At 42.9% G+C, this 20,881-nt stretch overlaps 1 protein-coding gene across 2 annotated transcripts in view; it reads left to right on the forward strand.

The window, feature by feature from the left end:
* ARSB (arylsulfatase B) overlaps positions 1-20,881 on the forward strand; it is a 100,439-nt gene that overhangs the window by 46,075 nt on the left and 33,483 nt on the right. For both annotated transcript variants that reach the window (XM_073344132.1, XM_073344131.1), the window contains exon 5: positions 9,931-10,174. In XM_073344132.1, the coding sequence (XP_073200233.1) occupies positions 9,931-10,174 (244 nt within the window). The remainder of the gene's footprint in view (positions 1-9,930; positions 10,175-20,881) is intronic.

The following is a 20,881-nucleotide window of genomic DNA, read 5'->3' on the forward strand; positions in this document are numbered from 1 at the left end:
ATCAAATCTGCAAATCCTTGTAAAAATATTCTAGAGGAGAAGAGACTTTGTGAATACTTCTGAAGCAAAAATTGGTTAGTCTCCTACAGCTGTAGTCAGGCAGATCACAGGAACATATGTCAGGATGTAGTTATCCTGTGGTTACATGCATACTGAGAAGCCAAAATAAAATTGTTTACATCAACCTTGCTAATGTAACTTTATGTAAAATTGTGAAATGTGGCCAATTCTTCAAGATTCATTTGCAATCCAGCATCTGGATTTTTATAGAAATGTAGTATTAAAGAAAAAAGGGCATAACTGTTTCAAACCTATACACCTGGGATGTCTTCCACTCAGGTTCCTGGCCCTCAGAAAGGAATCCACCCCTTCCATAGGAGCTACTTCTTCTAGTTGCCTGGTTAACACTGATCTAACTAGTGTGGGTTCACCCTTTTGTTGAAATCTTTCACAGCATGTTTTTTCAATAAGTAATGCTTTCCGTTTTTAGGAGAGACTAGCAGCTGCAGCCTGAAGGGGGCTATTTTGTCTCCTTTTATATTATAGATACATATAATTGTAAAACTATAACAGCTGTTGGCCCCACCTCCTTTTCTTACAGCTGACTAAGTAGTCTTTGTTTCCATTATGTTTTTCCCTTTCGTATTCCATCAGGAATGGCACATTTTCCTAGGCTCCTAGTAGTATATGACCATTACACATAACATAGTCTCTAATTGATATGGACTGCCACAGTAATCCACATCTGTGCTATATAAAAGCTAGAGTACTGCAGTGCACTCTCTCTTAAAAGCACCCACAGAGCGTTAGCTTTCTAACTTTTGCCCTTGTTTTGATCTACCCTGTATCCATCTTCAGTTATTTTGTTGGTGACATTAAGCTTCCACTTCCATTGCAGTGCTGCCCTGCTAACGCTGGGTCAGCAGGGATCCTCCCTCTGTTTTTCTTTTATCTGGTTGAAAAGTTGAATTAGTGTTGACTCGTGTGTGTCAAAGTGTTTTTCTAGACTGTGTTTTGTGTAATGCCCTGGCTTTGCATCACTAATACAGAAGGCTAAATACAGTAAAAAGTTGCTCTGAAACATATGTGAACATTCAGTGTATGATTAATTTGGATCATACATTATAATCACCACCACAATCACAGTCTTCCTTTGATAACTTGGATATTTTAAGAGTACTCACATAAATGGAAAATATTTACCAAATGTTACTGTTTTATTATGTTTAGGAAGCGTCACCAATAAATAAAGCTATTGGGTAGAAAATTCCAATTGCTCACACCCAAAACCCATATTCTGGCAGTTCTCTACTCTTTTTTGGTTTTCCATAACTACCATAATTATTTTCAATAGTAACTTCAGTTACTAACAAATTATTATTCCTGTCAGCTGCGGTGCCAGTTACAGGAAAGTCCTGCATTTAAATGAGGATTTAATTACTCTCTGCACGAAAACTTGTAGGTAGGAAATATAGATGGTTTTAGGGCAGATCCATGGTCCCCAGAGTACAGAATTTCATCAGTGTTCCGATGCGGCAACATAAATGTCACAATTTCAGGTCTGGCAATGGACCCACTTCATCTGTCCCTCCGTCATCTGTACTGGTGGGAAGCAGAGAGATGCTGACCTAGTAAAGAAAACCTAATGTGACCGTTAAACGCTAACCAAACATGATCCACCTTGAAAATGTAAAAGCAGCAGTAAATGCAAAGCTGGGAGCAGTTGGAAGCCCTGTGTGAGAGTTTAAAGCTACTGCACTACACTGGGATCAAGAGAAGAATTTCTTGAGAAAAGTCTAAAGGAAACTGAAATATTACAGGTCCTTTTTCTAGGGTGACTGAGCATGTGGTGAAGAAGAATAAAAAAATTACAAGTTGAGTATGAAAAATCAAGCATGTACCTATCATACTAGGATTCTGATCCTCCCAAAGGGGAAAGGGAATGAGTTTGGGAAACCCTTCAGCTCGAAAAGAAAAATCCCACCAAAAGTAGACTACATGTGTCACTAAACATCATGACCATTCTTCTGTTTTATCCCCTTACCTGTCATGTGTCCCCCCCCCCCCCAATGCTCACTTTATTTTTACCCTTTCAAATGGTAAGCTCTTTGGGGCAAGAAATGTTGTCTTATGATTCTGGAAAGCACACAGCACATACTCTGTACTCCTCCATTATTTGCTCTATTCTCCTAAGTGGGAAGTCTGTTTGTCTCCAAGAGAGAGCTTACTGGGCTATCCTGCGGTACCTTTATTATTGAAAGTCTTGTGCAAAAATATGGGTCTTAAACTGGGCTCTAAGTGTGGCAAGGCTAAGGTTTGTCTTGATTTCTAATGGCCAAGAATTCTGTAGCTGAAGGCCTTCCATAGTGAATGCCCAGCCCCCATTGTGAATGCCCAGCCCCAAAGTGAGTGAACATGTCAGGATAAGTCGCAGTAAGAGGTGGTGACTGATAAGATCCTAAACCACTGAGTGCTTTAAGGAACAGAGCACAGACTTTGAAATTGGTCTGGAATTGGATAGGGAGACAGTGTAGAATATGAACCACCACTGAAATATACTTGTTGGTCTCTTATCGAGGAGGATGGCTAATGCGTGTGTTGACCCACTGAGAACTTTCATCCATTCTGGTATACTCAGGGTGGATAAAAATTGATTTTAAAAAAGGATTCTTTTAAATTTTAAATAGGGTTGTTGTTTTTTAGAATAAACCTATTTAAAATTAAATTTTAAATTGACAACCTATGTTAAAGCCTACGTGTGTGTGTGTGTGTATGTATGTATGTATGTATATGTATTGTTTGCCAGAAGCTGGGAATGAGCGACAGGGGATGGATCACTTGATTACCTGTTCTGTTCATTCCCTCTGGGGCACCTGGCATTGGCTACTGTCGGAAGACAGGATACTGGGCCAGATGGACCTTTGGTCTGTCCCAGTATGGCCTTTCTTATGTTCTTATATTAAAATCATTTAAATTAAATATAAAAAAATATTAAGCAGTACATGTTTTGTTGCCAAGTTTCATCCAAAGCCAAACCACTGAACTGGTGAAGTCCACTGGCTAAGCACCTGGAACCAGAGTTGGTTGAAATGCGACACCAGCTTTTGACAGCAGTAGCCTCTTCTGCAGGTGCAGAGAGAGAATTTTTTCTTCATTTCAGTGTATTCGACTAGTTCAGTTCAATGACTAGTTCATTCAAAGTTAAGAAACTAATGGGAGTTGAAAAATCAGGAAAGCTTGTTTTCTTCTTCCAGTCTGTGACTAAAAACTAGATGTGGGAGAATGAGATCTGCCACTCTAAAATCTTGAAGGACACGGTGACCAGAAACAACCAGTTAAATTCACTAATTATAGATAATACTTCCTTTGTTTAATAAATAAGTTTTAAATGCAAAACAGTTTTGATACATTTTTTTCTTGTCCAGTACATTTAGGTAGTTTTATTTAATAATAATAATAATTAATTTAAAAAGCTGTCTTCATGCATTTTTAATTGATTTGAATATCTATCCAAATAGAGAATTTGTGTCAAGATAAGTAAAAAAGAATTAATCCTCTAGTAAACAAGAAATAGCAGAAAGAATAGCAAATATGGCAAGCAACCAGCTTGGCTTAACAGTGCAATCTTCAGTGAGCTTAAACGCAAAAAGGAAGCTTACAAGAAGTGGAAATTTGGACAGATGACTAGGGAGGAATATAAAAATATTGCTAGAGCATGCAGGGGTGTAGTGAGGAAGGCCAAGGCACAATTGAAGTTGCAGCTAGCAAGGGATGTGAAAGGTAACAAGAAGGGTTTCTACGGGTATGTTAGCAATAAGAATAAGGTAAGAGAATGTGTGGGACCCTTACTGAATGGGGGAGGCAACACAGTGACAGCTGATGTGGGAAAAGCTGAAGTACTCAATGCTTTTTTTGCCTCGGTCTTCACAGACAAGGGCAGCTCCCAGACTGTTGCACTGGGCAACACAGCATGGGGAGTAGGTGAGCAGCCCTCAGTGGTGAAAGAACAGGTTAAGGACTATTTAGAAAAGCTGGATATTCACAAGTCCATGGGTCCAGATCTAATGCATCCAAGGGTGCTGAGGGAGTTGGCTGATATGATTGCAGAGCCATTGGCCATTATCTCTGAAAATTCGTGGCAATCGGGAGAGTCCCGGGCGATTGGAAAAAGGCAAATACAGTGCCCATATTTAAAAAAGAGAACCCGGGGAACTACAGACCAGTCAGCCTCACTTCAGTCCCCAGCAAAATCATGGAGCAGGTCCTCAAGGAATCCATTTTGAAGCACTTGGAGGAAAGGAAGGTGATCAGGAACAGTCAACATGGATTCACCAAGGGCAAGTCATGCCTCACCAATCTGATTGCCTTTATGATGAGATAACTGGCTCTGTGGATATGGGGAAAGTGGTGGACATGATATACCTTGACTTTAGCAAAGATTGTGATATGGTCTCCCACAGCATTCTTGCCAGCAAGTTAAAAAAGTATGGATTGGATGAATGGACTATAAGGTGGATAGAAAACTGGCTAGATTGTAGGGCTCAACGGGTAGTGATCGATGTCTAGTTGGCAGCTGGTGTCAACGGAGTGCCCCAGGGGTCTGTCCCGGGGCCAGTTTTGTTCAACATCTTTATTAATGATCTGGATGATGGGATTAATTGCAAATTAGCAGATGACACTAAACTGTGGGGAGAGGTAGATAAAATGGAGGGTAGGGATAGAGTCCAGAGTGACCTAGACAAATTGGAGGATCAGGCCAAAAGAAATCTGATGGTTCAGGTTCAACAAGGACAAGTGCAGAGTTGTGCACTTCGGAAGGAAGAATCACCGCTACAGGTTGGGGACTGACTGGCTAGGCAGCAGTTCTGCAGAAAAGGACCTGGTAATTACAATGGATGAAAAGCTGGGGAACTAGTTGCCCTTGTTGCCAAGAAGGCCAATGGCATATTGGGCTGTATTCATAGGAGCATTGCCAACAGATCGAGGGAAGTGAGTATTCCCCTCCATTTGGCACTGGTGAGGCCATACCTGGAGTATTGCGTCCAGTTTTGTTCCCCCCACTACAGAAGGGACGTGGACAAATTGGAGAGAGTCCATTGGAGGGCAACAAAAATTATTAGGGGTTAGGGCACATGACTTACGAGGAGAGGCTGAGGGAACTGGGGTTACTCTGCAGAAGAGAAGAGTCGGGGGGTGGGATTTGATAGCAGCCTTCAGTTACCTGAAGGGGGGGGTTCTAAAGAGGTTGGAGCTAGGCTGTTCTCAGTGGTGGCAGATGACAGAACAAGAAGCAATGGTCTCAAGTTGCAGTGTGGGAGGTCTAGGTTGGATATTAGGAAACACTATTTCACTAGGAGGGTGGTGAAGCACTGGAATGGGTTACCTAGGGAGATGGCGGAATCTCCATCCTTAGAGGTTTTTAAGGCTCGGCTTGACAAAGCCTTGGCTGGGATCATTTAGCTGGTGTTGGTCCTGCTTTGAGCAGGGGATTGGACTAGATGACCTCCTGAGGTCTCTTCCAACCCAAATATTCTATGATTCTAAATGCATCATTCACCATTTTCTAACATAATGAAAAAAATTGAGACTTGTAAATTAAGCTGTATATAAGCCCTCCGTGAATTGCAGGATGATCTTCAAATAATTGCAGCTGAGTTAGATACAAGATGTGGAAAATTTGCAGAAAAGTAATAATGGACCTTTATTAATACTGGTAATTTGGAAAAGCCATAGTAGATCTTTATATCATTCCAACAAATTTTTCTTAAAGAAAAATGCTCAAGTACTATGTCATGCCTGCTAATTTTTTGGATAACCAGATATTTTGCTGCAACTATATTACATTCATTTAAAAAAAAAGTGACCAGTACAATATAAAATTCAGAGGATTAAAAGTCTTAACATGAGTGCTGTAGAAATCGAGCCCAGTCATGTTAGCCTTTTATATTTTACAGGCACTGAATGTTAGTGTAGTACTAATTGCATGCTCAAAATATATGCAAAATTATGGACTGTGCAAAGTAAGCTAATTAAAATAAAAATTGCAGAGGAAGCCTAATATTGCAGGATCTGTAATTTCAGCAATATTGCAAATCAAGTAGTGCCTTAGCTACATAGTTATTTAAATGTGTATAGATATAGTATGCCCTGCTGGTTAACAAAAAGAAGCACCAAAGGCTACCTTTAGTTGCAAACCAAAATGTTTTAATGGTTATCAACTTTTCTTTAGGAAAATAACAAAAAAGTACTAGACATTAAAATCAATTATTCAAATCAAGGTTTCCTGCTTGCTGATTTAAATCATGATTAACATCAGTGATTTATATCGCTTTAATTTAAATCAATCCACCCTGTGTACAATACTTTTCAGTAATCTAGACTGGATGTGGCAAATACTGTGGATGGGTCTGTATCTTAAAGGAAAGGCGCTTGGCTCTCCTTTTGGCGTTTCTGGCTACTGCTGTCTGAACATCCATGAGCAGTTAAAGTTCAATATGGCTCCCAAGACTGCACTACTCTGATAATCCAAGGACCAATGTCCTCAGTATAGGCTGAAGTCATTGCTGTACCAGGTTTTTTTTTTTTTTTTTAAGTGCTTCCCACTAGCATTACCTCTGTTTGATTAGGAGCTAGCTGCTTTTCATCCAGTTACTTATTTCTCTCAGGCACTGGGATGGTAGGTTGTTTACCTTTGTTGTGAATGAAAGGGAGTTGGAGCTCATCTGCATATTGTTGTCACTGAAGCCTTAACGTTTTGTACTGGGGGAATACACACATTGAATAGGAGCAGGGGAAGATAAAGGCCTACAGACCTCCATGTGAGAGAGCTCCCTGGAAAGAGAAGCAGCTTTCCTACCATCGGGTTTTGGAGAGCGTGCTCTGTTGGTTTATTAGCTTGTTTGTATTTTCTAAGATATGGCAAAGTTGTCTAGAGTCCTTTTGTTGTCTATAAAGTGTATGAAATGGATGCAACTACCCATGCCAGGCTAGGAAGGTGAGTCATCTGCACTTTGTGATCAACTCTCTCAAAAACCTTGGCTATATCTAACAGAATTAGCATGACATTTGCCTACTGTCTCTGGCTTGTATGATCATCTGTCAACACATAAAAAGAGTGTAAGACATTGGTGGTGATCAGTGTTGCTTGAATAAACTAGCCACCACTACCTGCACAGGCTTCTCCTAGAAGAGGAGACAAGACAGTAACTGGTGAAATAGTTTCTGTGTACCTTTTATATGATTGTAATCTTTCACCTGACAAAACTTTACAGAAGTAATTCTCATCCCCTACTGACTACAGAATTGTCCCCCCATGTACACACTTGAATACTGTTTTCTTGGTTGCTATTTTTATTTACAATATTTAATGGCTTTAATATTTTAGCACTATGATACTATGTTCTTTCTGGAGTTTATATTAATTTGCTTTTTACATGTTGCTGCTTTCATCTCATTATTGATGTTTGAAGTGATATTTAAGATTAGAAATTACCCAGATGCTAAAAAAAACCCTAATTTTCTGTTTAGTAGTATAGGAGCTGTTACATCTATTTTTAAAATAGATGTAACACCCACCAAAGTTATTAGGTTTTCTTCTGACTAAAGCTAGTAATAAATATCTGTTGGAACACCAAAACAAAACAAAAATCAGTCTTTTCCCTTCCCCTCTCCTGCAAAAATTTCTTGGTAATTTAGTCAGGAAGTGAAACAGAAGAGGTCTCTTGAAAAAGAATTCCTAATGTGAGGAAAGGGAGGGAAAGTAACTATTACCGAGAAGAAAACGAGAGGAAGTATAAATGAGTTTCATATATTGTCTGTTTTTAATGTACATGTGAGATGAAGTGTCCAAGGAAGGAAACTCATGTTGTTTTAATTATTTTTATGTTTATGTTGACATACAGTCCAAGTGGAGACAATATTCTGAGCTCTGTACAGGTTATAAACTAGGCAGGGTTCCTGATCCAAGTAGTCCACGGTGTAATGAAACTGACATAACATGAAGGTCGTGAAAACATTTTCAGAGGGGACAGACATTGGTCTGAGGAAATTATTATTTAAATATGAGAGATTTTGATAAGGCCCATGAAATATACAACTTTTTTTTCACTATTCTATAAGATAGTGATCTATCAGAATTTGCTTAATATTTAATTGCTGTTATCTTTCAAAACAAAGTAAACCTGCAAGCTAGTAATAGGCAGATATAAAATGAATATATTTTTGTGTGACAGGCAGCAGGTTTAAAATACCTAGAGTTTGATTCTCCACTATATCCAAGCTCTGCTCGGATGTAGTGGAGATAGGTGCTGCAGGGAGGCTGGGTGACTCCCTGATCCCCCGGTCACCTGGCCCTACTATAAAGTAAAGCTGTAGGAGGGCTCGGCTCTGCTCTGCCCTCTCTCTGTACTACTCATGGTCTTCCTTTCCCCTGCAATGTCCCTAACACACCCTCTCCATCTGCTTTCACCAACGATGAAGGAGCAGCTGGGTCAAGAGGTGGCGGACATCTCTTCTGCCAGTAAGAGTTACCTAGGCACAAATTCTGACTGCAGACTTTAGAAAACTGAAGAATCTAGTCTCCCTGAAACCACAGTTCAAATCCCAAAGATTCATCTCTTGGCCCTTATAAAGGGTGATAAGTTGAGTTACATGCACTTACTGTGTGGAGATCTTTGATTCCATAAAAGCTAATATCTTGTCTGCTTTGTGTGGATGTGAGGCCAAGGCTTTCAGTTGGGTGCCCATAATCCATATTCAGGCATTTAAATAAGTGGTTTGATTTTTCAAAAGTGCTGAGCACCCAGCAGCTCCTTTTTAAGTCAGTGAGGGCCACGAAATACTTTGTACTTTTGAAATATTGGGCCATTTTTAAAGTATCTAAATATGGATTTAAGGGCCTAACTTAGGCTGCCAGTTTGCATACTAGTTTCCTGCTTGGCTGCCACCCTCCAAAAAACGAATGGCTGCTTTTCAGAAGTGTTTTCATCTGAAAATGCTTCAGATATGGAGAAATAAAAGTGCAATAAAAATGTACATTATTATTTTTAAAGTTTATTTTATTTATTGGAGGATCAGATTGAAGAATTCAATAAAATTTAGTTTTCATTCCCTTTGTATCCACCTTTGAGATGTCACATGGATAAAGTCCCTTTTATCCCCTTAGCAAAGAAAATCCTCCTTCTTGCTCAGGTTAAACTGATTATGTGTCTACAGCAGGAATTTACACTGATCCCTAGTTAATTAAATAGGAATGAGATCATTTGGTTTCATTGTGAGGATAGTAAGGCTGTCTTCTCTGGTTTATCAGATGCAGCACCTTCTTGTTCCTTTGCTCCCACAATTGTTCCCATTCCTGGTTTTTAATCGCAACATACAATTATAATTAAAACTAAAGCAGGCAGTAGATTAAAAGACTTGCGTAGGAAAAAAACAGCTTTGCTTTGTGAATCTTTAAAACTTTTGAAAATAGTTTCTGGTTCATCTAAAACAAGTGACCTGAAAACAGTGAAAAGAAACTGACATGAATATATATGTTTCCTTGTAGGTCAAGTTTAGTTACATAAACCTGTAGACCTAAAAAAATTAAAACTCACTCACCCACTTTTATAAACGTTGGTAAGCTTTTTTTTCCCCTGAAAGTAATATTCACTCTCTTCTCCTGCCACATTATGTTTTTTTTCACATTTGAATATGTAACACTATCTTTCTGCAAGATTTTGTGAGGTTTTAGCTAATATTTGTAATATGCTTTGAAGATGCAAAGCATCACATAAAATGTTGAGTAGTAGTGTATGTAACTGAAGTTGTTAGTAGAATTTAGCATTATGTAGTGATTGTGATATCCCTGTGTTATGTAAATTTATTTAAAACGAACACATTATAAAATACTTGTCTTTAAAAATAATTTATTTTGCTTACCTGTAATTTCAGATAACGGAGGACAGACTTTGGGAGGTGGAAATAACTGGCCTCTAAGAGGAAGAAAGTGGACGCTCTGGGAAGGAGGAGTGAGAGGAGTAGGATTTGTTGCAAGTCCTTTACTGAAACAGAGGGGAGTAGAAAGTCATGAACTGATCCACATCTCTGACTGGCTGCCGACTCTAGTAAATCTTGCTGGGGGACATATAAACAGCACTAAGCCTCTGGATGGCTTTGATGTGTGGAAGACTATCAGGTAACTTGCATTTCAAATAACTGTCAGAATCCTGCTAAGATAAGACTTATATCAGCAAGAGCAACAGACCTGAAATTGGGAGAAACAGAGACATATATTTGATCCTAAATAATATTGAAAAAAAGTAATTTGCTAAATAAAAGGAGAGGTTTAAATCACATACACATTTTTCCTCTAGGAGGAGATCAGGAATGAAGAAAGCACCATAAATGAAAGATGCCAATGATGTTACTTAATGCATCTCTGGAAGGTGTGCTCAGATACCATGATGACAGATGTAGCATGATAACCTGAATAGAATGGAAGAGAATAGATTAATTACACATTTTTAACAATGAGGGTGATTAACAATTAGAACAAACTACTGAGAGAAATGATGGATTCTCCACCCATTGGTGTCTTCAAATCAAGGCTGGTTGCCTTTCTGGACGTTACATTTTAGTCATAGACAAGGTATTGATCTCAGCACAGGGGTAATTGGGTGAAATTTAATGGCCTGTGATATACAGGAGGTCAGACAGGATGATAGAATTTTCCCTTCTGCTCTTAAACTCTATGAATATAGAATTAGCTCTTGATAAAAGTTTATTCAGTTCTTTGTTCTTCCAAAGATATGATTCCCTGAGGTTTATCCTACTACACATGGGTTATGGAGCCCTCAGAATCTGGGTTTCTGCATGTATTAAAGGTCCTTAGCACTTTTTGCAAGAGTAGGGGTTTTCCTGGTGACCTTGGTCTAAATTCCTTTATTCCTCCCTTCTACACTTTCATGAAGCATGCTGTGTGCTAGCTAGCTGGCTAAATTCCATTCCCTCCCTTCTAAGAAGTAGCTTCATTTCAGTGATATTTGAATATAGTTTTGAGTCACTTAAGGACCATTCAAGATGCTAGCTATGTAAGAAGGTAAAATACTGCTACAGTTAAATCAGAGGCTGGACTTCGTAATTCCTACATACCAAACATTGCAGATTTAATGCTTCGTGTATGTTGTTGTTTATAATGCTTAAAGTTTTTGGTTCAACTAGTAATTTTGGTAAAAGCCTGTCCATATTATGAGGGACTGTGTGTGGGTATTGTATTTCAATAACAGAAATTATAAAATAGAAACTATATGGATGTCTCCCCAACAAATTGAAATTGTTAAAACTAAAGCTGAGCTCCTTTTTCTTTTAACATCTCCCTGCTTCCCACATTTTGCAACTTTAACAGCCTCCACTACTGAGATACAACATAGCCAGCTAACACACATTGAAACATGTTAGTTTGCACCTTGGTGGTGCTTTTCAGTCATGTTAAGCTAACAATCTAGAGCTAACATGACTGATAAATGCATCTCTTTTGCCCATCAAGACAAGGTCCTTTAGGTAGATTTGATACTGACATCAGCACCTGGGGCACACTTGTTCATCTTCAGCATCTTTTTTGGTAAAAATCTAATTAATGCAACTGATCCTATTCTATTTCATATAGGTTCTTAAACTATAGTCATCAGTATGGTGTCTGAGTGCATTCCAGTAGCGTGTTAAGCAATATGACTACCATCTGTCACATGTGGTTCTATCTCTTTCCCTTTCCCCAGGGGAAAAATTGTGTGGGCAGCATAGGTTTTACGGTGGGGTTTTAAAACAAACATTTTAAAACCAGACATTGTATGGCTAGGTCAAAAAAATGCACCTTTGCACTTGGAGCAGAAGATGTGAAGGTTTATGATGGTCTTTAGTTTCTGTGACTTTGCCAGTCTCAGATTGCCCCCCAAGAAGCTCTGCCATCTGCACAAGTGAGCATTAGCCTTACGGTTGAAGGTTTCATTGAGTCAAGAGTTCTGTTGTCTACCACGATTTTGATTCTGGAGCTTTAGGGAATCTTTTAGATATGCTGGCCCCAGGCCATAAAGGAGTTTGAGGATAAGGCCCAAGACCTTGCAGTTGACTAGATCATAGAATCATAGAATAACAGTTGGAAAGGACCTCTGGAGGCCATTTAGTCCAACCCCCTGCCCAGAGCGGGACCAATCCCAACTAAATCATCCCAGCCAGAGCTCTGTCAAGCCTGACCTTAAAAACTTCTAAGGAAGGGGATTCCACCACCTCCCTAGGTAACGCATTCCAGTGTTTCACCACCCTCCTAGTGAAAAAGTTTTTCCTAATATCCAACCTAAATCTCCCCCACTGCAACTTGAGACCATTACTCTTTGTCCTGTCATCTGCTATCACTGAGAATAGTCTAGATCCATCCTCTTTGGATCCACCTTTCAGTTAGTTAAAAGCAGCTATCAATCCCTCCTCATTCTTCTCTTCCGTAGACTAAACAATCCCAGTTTCCTCAGCCTCTCCTCATGTGTTCCAGTCCCCTAATCATTTTTGTTGCCCTTCGCTGGACTCTCTCCAATTTCTCCACATCCTTGTAGTGTGGGGCCCAAAACTGGACACAGTACTCCAGATGAGGCCTCACCAATGTCGAATAGAGGGGAACGATCACGTCCCTCAATCTGCTGGCAATGCCCCTACTTATACACCCCAAAATGCCATTGGCCTTTTTGGCAACAAGGGCACACTGTTGACTCATATCCAGCTTCTCGTCCACTGTCACCCCTAGGTCCTTTTCTGCAGAACTGCTGCCTAGCCATTCGGTCCCTAGTCTGTAGCGGTGCATTGGATTCTTCCGTCCTAAGTGCAGGACTCTGCACTTGTCCTTGTTGGACCTCATCAGGTTTCTTTTGGCCCAATCCTCCAATTTGTCTAGGTCCCTCTGTATCCTATCCCTACCCTCCAGCATATCTACCACTCCTCCCAGTTTAGTGTCATCTGCAAACTTGCTGAGGGTGCAATCCACACCATCCTCTAGATCATTAATGAAGATATTGAACAAAACCGGTCCCAGGACCGACCCTTGGGGCACTCTGCTAGATACCGGCTGCCAACTAGACATGGAGCCATTGTATGATACTGTATGGGAAACCAGCGTAGAAAGTGCAGGACAGGTCTGATGTGCTCACAGTAGCCTGTGTTGCTGAGGAGATATGCTGCAGCATTCTGTACCCTCTGAAGTTTCCCAAGGGCTGATGGCTTCATGCCCAAGCATACTGCATTGCTGTATTCCACACAAGGTGAAAAGGTGTAATTGAGGCCAGGTCATTGTCTACTAGAACAGGATGAGTCTGCTAGTCAGCCAGAGATAGTAGAAAGTGTGTGTTATATGCAAATGCTTCTATGTGAGAGCTCAGCATCAACAAGGAATCCAGGAGCATTCCTCAACTACAGACTGGATGGCTCAGGTGTGTGTGTATCTTCAAATAAAGGAGACTGCACTGTGGTTGCAAACTCTTGAAAGTGCTTTCCTCTTCTCATCAGTACTAGTGCTTCTCCCTTACTTGGGTTCAGCTTCAATCAGCTGTTCCCATCCCTGAACTGATCTTGTCCAAATTCTGGGTTATTTTGGTGTCATCTGCATATTGCTGGCATTTGAACCCATGTCACCTTACCAGATCACATAGTCGCTACCTGTAATGTTTAAAAGGACCTAAAGAGACCTGGTGACCCCAGATTACTTTAAATTTGCCAAGTTGGAGGCCTCATTCCCAATATGACTCTTCATAGAAGAAATTAATATAGTATCTGTGAATTGGTGACCTATGATAGAAATGGTTTCAGAGTAGCAGCCGTGTTAGTCTGTATCCACAAAAAGAAAAGGAGGACTTGTGGCACTCCTTTTCTTTATGATAGAAGTGTTTAATTTCACATTTTCCTCAATGAATAGATCAAATTTCAGGATTGTAGCTCAAAAGATCAGTTGAATGTTGGATATCGGACAAAATGGACTTTAATGACATCTAATAGAAAGTTCAACTCTGTTGATTTTTAATGCTCAGTGGCCTACAATGGATGAAAATAGCTAGAATCTTTTTTTTTTAAGGTAATTTGGAAAATGGAAATTAAGTGCCAATCAGTTACTATATTACAAGTCAATGTGTGACAATACAGTATAGCAGGGGTTCTCCACCTTTTTCTTTCTGAGGCCCCCCAGCATGCTGTAAAAACTCCATGTCCCACCTGTGCCACAACAACTGTTTTTCTGAATATAAAAGCCAGGGCCAGCATTGGGGTAGCAAGCAGGGCAGTTGCCCAGGACCCCACACCACAGGGGGCCCAAAAAGCTCAGTTCCTTAGGCTTTGGCTTCATCCTCGGGTGGCGGGGCTCAGGGCCCAGGGCTTCAGCCCCATGTGGTGGGGGTTTCACTTTCTACCCTGGGCCTCAGCAAGTGGCTAATGCAAGCCCTGCTTGGTGGACCCTCTGAAACCTGCTCGCAGCCCCACAGAGGGCCCTGGGCCCCTGGTTGAGAACCACTGCAGTATAGTATGTTCTGTAGTAGCAGTTAATCTTAAAAAGTAAACATTCTTAATCTGTAGACTTTGTCTACAACTGCTTGTGACATAGGAAAGAAAAGAATTTAAAATTACATTCTTAAATACTAAAACTTATATATGATCCCACAGACTAAATATTTGTTGGGAAAAGACTATCACAACTAGTTGCACTGTGATACAAATTGAAGCTGAAGAAAATGATGTCTTAAGTCAAGCCTGTCCTAATATTTTTGCAATATACATAAAAAAAAATTAAGGAAGTGTGAGGAAATATGATCCAGGGAAATACAATATGTGCAAGACATTTAAAAACAAAAAAAAGAAAGAACAAAAACATCCTTAGTGACACCAGGTCATTACCAAAAACAAGACAAACAAAAGTTACTCTGGAAAACCTTGGACTTCTTCCCAAGGCTACTTTTTTGCCTAGTTTAAACAAAACCCTGTTCTGTTAAAGTTCCTATACAGATGTTTTGTTCAAATTCACCAATGAACAATAACCTTTCACTATGCTTTAAAAATACTCCATGGTTGAAAATACAGGGCTGTACTCCTGGCTAGCATAAATTAGTCTTTGATTTCTACAGAGGGACATCCGTTTATATCAGCAGAGAATCTGCACCATAGAATAAAGTTCTGCTGTTTTTATATAGACAGATTTCTCTTTGAAGATAATCAGAGTTTCGCCTGCATTAAGAACACAGAACTGAGGTGGAACACACTATAATAATTCCTGTGGTGGAACACACTATAATAATCCCCACAAAAAGACCCTCTTCCTATAAGTGTGTGTGAGTGACAGCGAGAGTGCATGCAACTTAATAGAATATTGTACCTTAAAAACAAATATCCTAAAGCCAGAGAATTCTAAGCTGTTTATATTTTTAAAAAACCTAATCTCTAGAAAATACCGAAATACAAAGACAAGGTGTCTCAGAGAACCTTAGTTGAGCCTTCATATCCTTGCTGTCTTGTGTACTCAGTAAGTGTCCCTGACAAAAACTACAGTATCTAGCTGCTAGCTGGATAACTTGCTGAAGCTGTCCTGTGAGGTGCTAAGCCACATAGCAGTGGAGCTCTGTAACTGGGAAGTGGGATGGGGCATCTGCCCCACACTAGTGGAAAAAGGGTTAAAAGCAGCCATGGGGAGGCTGTGCAGCAGACAGCCAATCAGGGCAGAGCAGGCCCATATATAGAGAGAGCTGCAGGGCAGAGGAGGTTGTTCCCCTTTGGGAGCTCAGTGAGAAGGACTGGGTCCCTGAAGGGCTGAGGGACTGAGCAGTGCTGGGCCGAGTTAGGGAAGCAAGAGGGAGCTCCAACCTGACTGACTGAAAGACTGAAGCTCTGATATGGGGCAAAGAAGGTGCTAGGGCTACAGGAAAGTGGCCCTGGGAAATGGACAGCGGGGGTTGAAGGAGGCGCAGCACGTGGCTGCTGCCTAGAGGGGTCCTTGGGTCAGGAGCTGGAGTAGTGGGCGGACCTGGGTCTCCCACCCCCACATGCCATGGAGGGGAATGGCCAGTGAAGGGCTGCAGGTTGTCACTGAGGCAAGTAGCTAGAACCTTGGGCTGTAGTCGGCCACAGAGGCTAGTGGCTGGACAGAGGACTGCTGTTGCCCTGGAAGTGGGGGAGAATGGAATGGGGCATGGCCAGAGGGCTGTGTCCTGAAGAGGACTCCACGATCCTTGAGGCAACGCAGGTCCAGAGAAGAAGTGATGGTGGCGAGACACCTCCACAGGAGAGTGCCCTGTGAAAAGACTGAGCTAATTCCCAGAACGACCAGCAGGAGGTGCCACGGTGGTGAGTCCCACACCATTATAGAAGGGTGACCACTTTCTAGAGGTTTTAAGCCCTACAGAAGTGGAGCTTAGGAGCCCCAACTGGCAGCCATCTCCTTGTGCTGTAGCATTTCCCCTTGCTTCTGCAGCTGGTCACATTCCAAAAAGCGCTCCTAAGTTTTCCTGGACTGCTAGATTTCTGCTACTGTGTAAGTGCATTGGTTATACACTCTCTCACTTTCTGGTGTATTTAGAATTATTTAAATAATACCAAAAGTTATTGAATGATTTCATAATCAATTAATAGTGCTGCAGAATTTAAATTAGGGACCCTTGGCACCTATTATTCTTCTTCGAATGATGGTCCCTATGTGGGGGGGAGGGATGGATAGCTCAGTGGTTTGAGCATTAGCCTGCTAAACCCAGGGTTGTGAGTTCAGTCCTTGAGGGGGCCATTTAGGGATCTGGGGCAAAAACTGGGGATTGGTCCTGCTTTGAGCAGGGGGTTGGACTGGATGACCTCCTGAGTCCCTTCCAATCCTAATATTCTATTAAAAAAAAATGTTGGTGCGCATGTGTGCCATGCACCAGAGCTAGAATCATAGAATATCAGGGTTGGAAGGGACCTCAGGAGGTCATCTAGTCCAACCCCCTGCTCAAAGCAGGACCGATCCCCAATTAAATCATCCCAGCCAGGGCTTTGTCAAGCCTGACCTTAAAAACTTCCAAGGAAGGAGATTCCACCACCTCCCTAAGTAACGCATTCCAGTGTTTCACCACCCTCCTCGTGAAAAAGTTTTTCCTAATATCTAACCTAAATCTCCCCCACTGCAACTTGAGACCATTACTCCTCGTTCTGTCATCTGCTACCACTGAGAACTGTCTAGATCCATCCTCTTTGGAGCCCCCTTTCAGGTAGTTGAAAGCAGCTATCGAATCCCCCCTCGTTCTTCTCTTCCGTAGACTAAAGATCCCCAGTTCCCTCAGCCTCTCCTCATAAGTCATGTGTTCCAGTCCCCTAATCATTTTTGTTGCCCTCCGCTGGACTCTTTCCAATTTTTCCACATCCTTCTTGTAGTGTGGGGCCCAAAACTGGACACAGTACTCCAGATGAGGCCTCACTAGTGTTGAATAGAGGGGAACGATCACGTCCCTCAATCTGCTGGCAATGCCCCTACTTATACATCCCAAAATGCCATTGGCCTTCTTGGCAACAAGGGCACACTGTTGACTCATATGCAGCTTCTCGTCCACTGTAACCCCTAGGTCCTTTTCTGCAGAACTGCTGCCGAGCCATTCAGTCCCTAGTCTGTAGCGGTGCATTGGATTCTTCCATCCTAAATGCAGGACTCTGCACTTGTCCTTGTTGAACCTCATCAGGTTTCTTTTGGCCCAATCCTCGAATTTGTCTAGGTCCCTCTGTATCCTATCCCTACCCTCCAGCGTATCTACCTCTCCTCCCAGTTTAGTGTCATCTGCAAACTTGCTGAGGGTGCAATCCACACCATCCTCCAGATCATTTATGAAGGTATTGAACAAAACCGACCCGAGGACCGACCCTTGGGGCACTCCACTTGATACAGATACACTTGAACTGTGCATAGTAGTATCTGTTGACCCACACGTGCATCAACAGCATGGCGTGTCTGAGGCTTTAAGATGCTATGTGGGTCAAGGCCGCTCCAGTTCTCTCTTACTGCTGCATGGCCAGAGTCGGAACCCCTTAGTGCTCTTAGCTCACTAAGAAAACTGCTCTTCATTTTTGCTGTGTATAGTTAGATAGATGTCCATTAGTTTTTAGTAGTTAGTTTTCCTTGGACTTCTCCCCTTCGGGGGGTTTCTTTCTCCCCGGCCTGGAGACTATGCCCCAACAAGCCAGCTTCAAGAACTGTGCCTCAGAACCTCACTCCTTTTCAGTGAGCAGTGAACACACTTGTTGCTTTTACTGTCTTGGTGAAGCCCACATCATGTCTCATTGCTCCATCTGCCACTAGTTTCCATCCCGGACTCAAGCAGCTCATGAACTTCCCCTCTGCAAATATCTGGAGGAGGAGAAGGTGCGCTCACATGCGCAACCAGACCTGGTTCCAACAGATCCACAGAATGGTGCCCATCACTGGTGGTGAGCACTTCAATGGGCCTCTCCCATGCAGCACCGGCGGCAGCACCGAAGCCCCACTGTATGCACAAGAAATATGGGCACAGGCATAAGGGCAGCTCGCGACGGGGACCACCTCTAAACTCAGTGTTACCTCTCCCCAATGTCTTCATGAAGATCTTTGCGGTCGTGACAGCTTATATGCACGACCTGGACCATTCCCTCTTCCCCTACCTGGATGACTGGCCACTTGTGGAGCCCTCTTGCTCCTTTCTCCTTGCCACCATCCAGACCCTCCACACCCTCCTTGTCAGCTTGTGGATCGGCATCAATGAGGAAAAGTCGATCCTCATCCCTATCTGCACACTCACCTTCATAGGGGCACGCCTAGACTCTGTGGCAGCCTGCACCTTTCTTCCCATGGACTGCTGGGCCGCCCTCACTTCTCTTATCGCTGTGCTCTGACGCTATCTGCAAATGTGTGTCTGTCAGTGCCTCTCCTTCCTGGGCCATATGGTGGCATGTAACACGGTCACGCCGTATGTCTGCCTCCATATGTGTTGCATTCAGCTGTGGCTCCACTCGGTCTGCAATCTGCAGTCAGACCACCTGAACAAGCAGGTCATCATCCTTCCCACTGTTTTGGCTTCCCTCACCTGGTGGTGAATCCCATCCGTGGTTCTACCAGGCATTCCATTCATGTCCCCCATGCCCAGCACCACTCTCACCATGGATGCCTCACTCGTGGGCTGGGGCGCCAACCTCGACGGCCACACAGCCCAGGATCTTTGGTCACCAGTGGTTGTGTGGATGCACATCAACATCCTGGAACTATGAGCAATTGACTGTCCTGCCAGGCCTTCCTGCCCTTCCTCCATTCCCACCATGTTCAACTGCTGTCCGACAACATGACGGCAATTATGTATATCAACAGACAGGGCGGGGCTAGGTCTCCTTCCCGCTTCACAGAGGCCATCCACCTTTTTGGTATTGGGGCTTCCAACACTGTATAACTTTTAACGCAATCACCCTGCACACTGTACAACTCCTGGGCAGCAGCAACTTCCTGCTGGACCGGCTCAGCCAGTCCTTCCACGCCAACCATGAGTGGGAACTCCACAACCCCACTCTCCGGTCCATCTTTCATTGGTGGGGCACGCCTCACTGGGACGTCTTCATGACGTCAGAGAACTGCAAGCTTCCTCTCTTCTGCTCCTGGGGAGCCCTGGGCTCAGGGTCACAGGGCGATACCATTCTCATTCCCTGGACCTTGGATATCCACTATGCCTTCCCACCCATTCTCCTCCTTCCCCAGATCCTGCGCAGAGTGTGGAAGGACCGAGTGATGCTTATCCTTGTAGCTACCTTCTGGCCTTGCCAGTATTGGTACACCAACCTTCTCCACCTCTCCGCTCACCCCCCGATTCCTCTTCTGGCCCTCCCGGACCTCCTAACGCAGGTGTGTGGCTGGCTGCAGAACCCTAACCTGAGCCCTCTCCATCTCATGGCCTGGTATTTGGATGGGGCTCGTGTGTAGACCAGGCTTGTTCCACCCCTATCCAAGACATGATCACTCATAGCAGACTCCAATCCACTGTTATCAAGCTAAGTGGCGCTGCTTTACTATGGTGGCGCACCACCATCACATCTCTCCAAACTCCATCTCCATTCCTGTCCTTCTAGACTACCTCCGTCATCTCTGCCAATCGGGCCTTGCCCACTCCTCCATCTGCATCCACCTGGCGCTCAGTGCCTTTCTTCCTCCTGTGGATGGTTTCTCCATCTTCACCCATCCAAAGACCTCCTGCTTCCTCCACAGCCTTCTCAGTGCCTTTCTCTCTGTACGGAGGCTTACCCCCTCTTGGGATCTGAATCTGGTCCTCTCGGCACTCACCAAGCCATCCTTCAGCCCCCTTGCCACCTGCTCCTTTGCCCATCCTTCCATGAAGGGTGATCTTTTTGGTGGGCATCACCTCCACACGGTGTGTAAGTGAACTGGCAGCCATGATGGCAGATCCACCATTTACCATCTTGGAGACTGTGTCTTTGTGCTTACGTCTTCACCCCAAGTTCCTGCCCAAAGTGGCTTCCTCCTTCCACCTCAACCAAAGTATACACCTTCCAGTCTTCTACCCTAAGCTGCACGCCTCCCCCAGTTGTGCAGAAGAAACAGTATGAAAGAGATTTCAGGCTGTTCTAGGCTTGATTCTGACCTTCAATGCCTTCCATTCATCAGTCTGTCTAATGAAATCTTAGGTTTTTTGCATTAAATATACAAAATTAAAAGCCACTGAATAACATACAACAGACCATGAAACTGGCCCACCACAGGAGCATTAATAATTCCAATCCCAACTACCTTGAATCTAACCTGGTGGGATGATTCGCATGATTGGAGTGTTTAAAGTCTCTGATTATAATCTGTTGAGGAAGGGTAGAGTTGGTTAAAGAGGTGGGGAGGAGGCAA

The sequence above is a fragment of the Lepidochelys kempii genome, chromosome 5, assembly GCF_965140285.1.
Source record: "Lepidochelys kempii isolate rLepKem1 chromosome 5, rLepKem1.hap1, whole genome shotgun sequence".
NCBI lineage: Eukaryota > Metazoa > Chordata > Testudines > Cheloniidae > Lepidochelys > Lepidochelys kempii.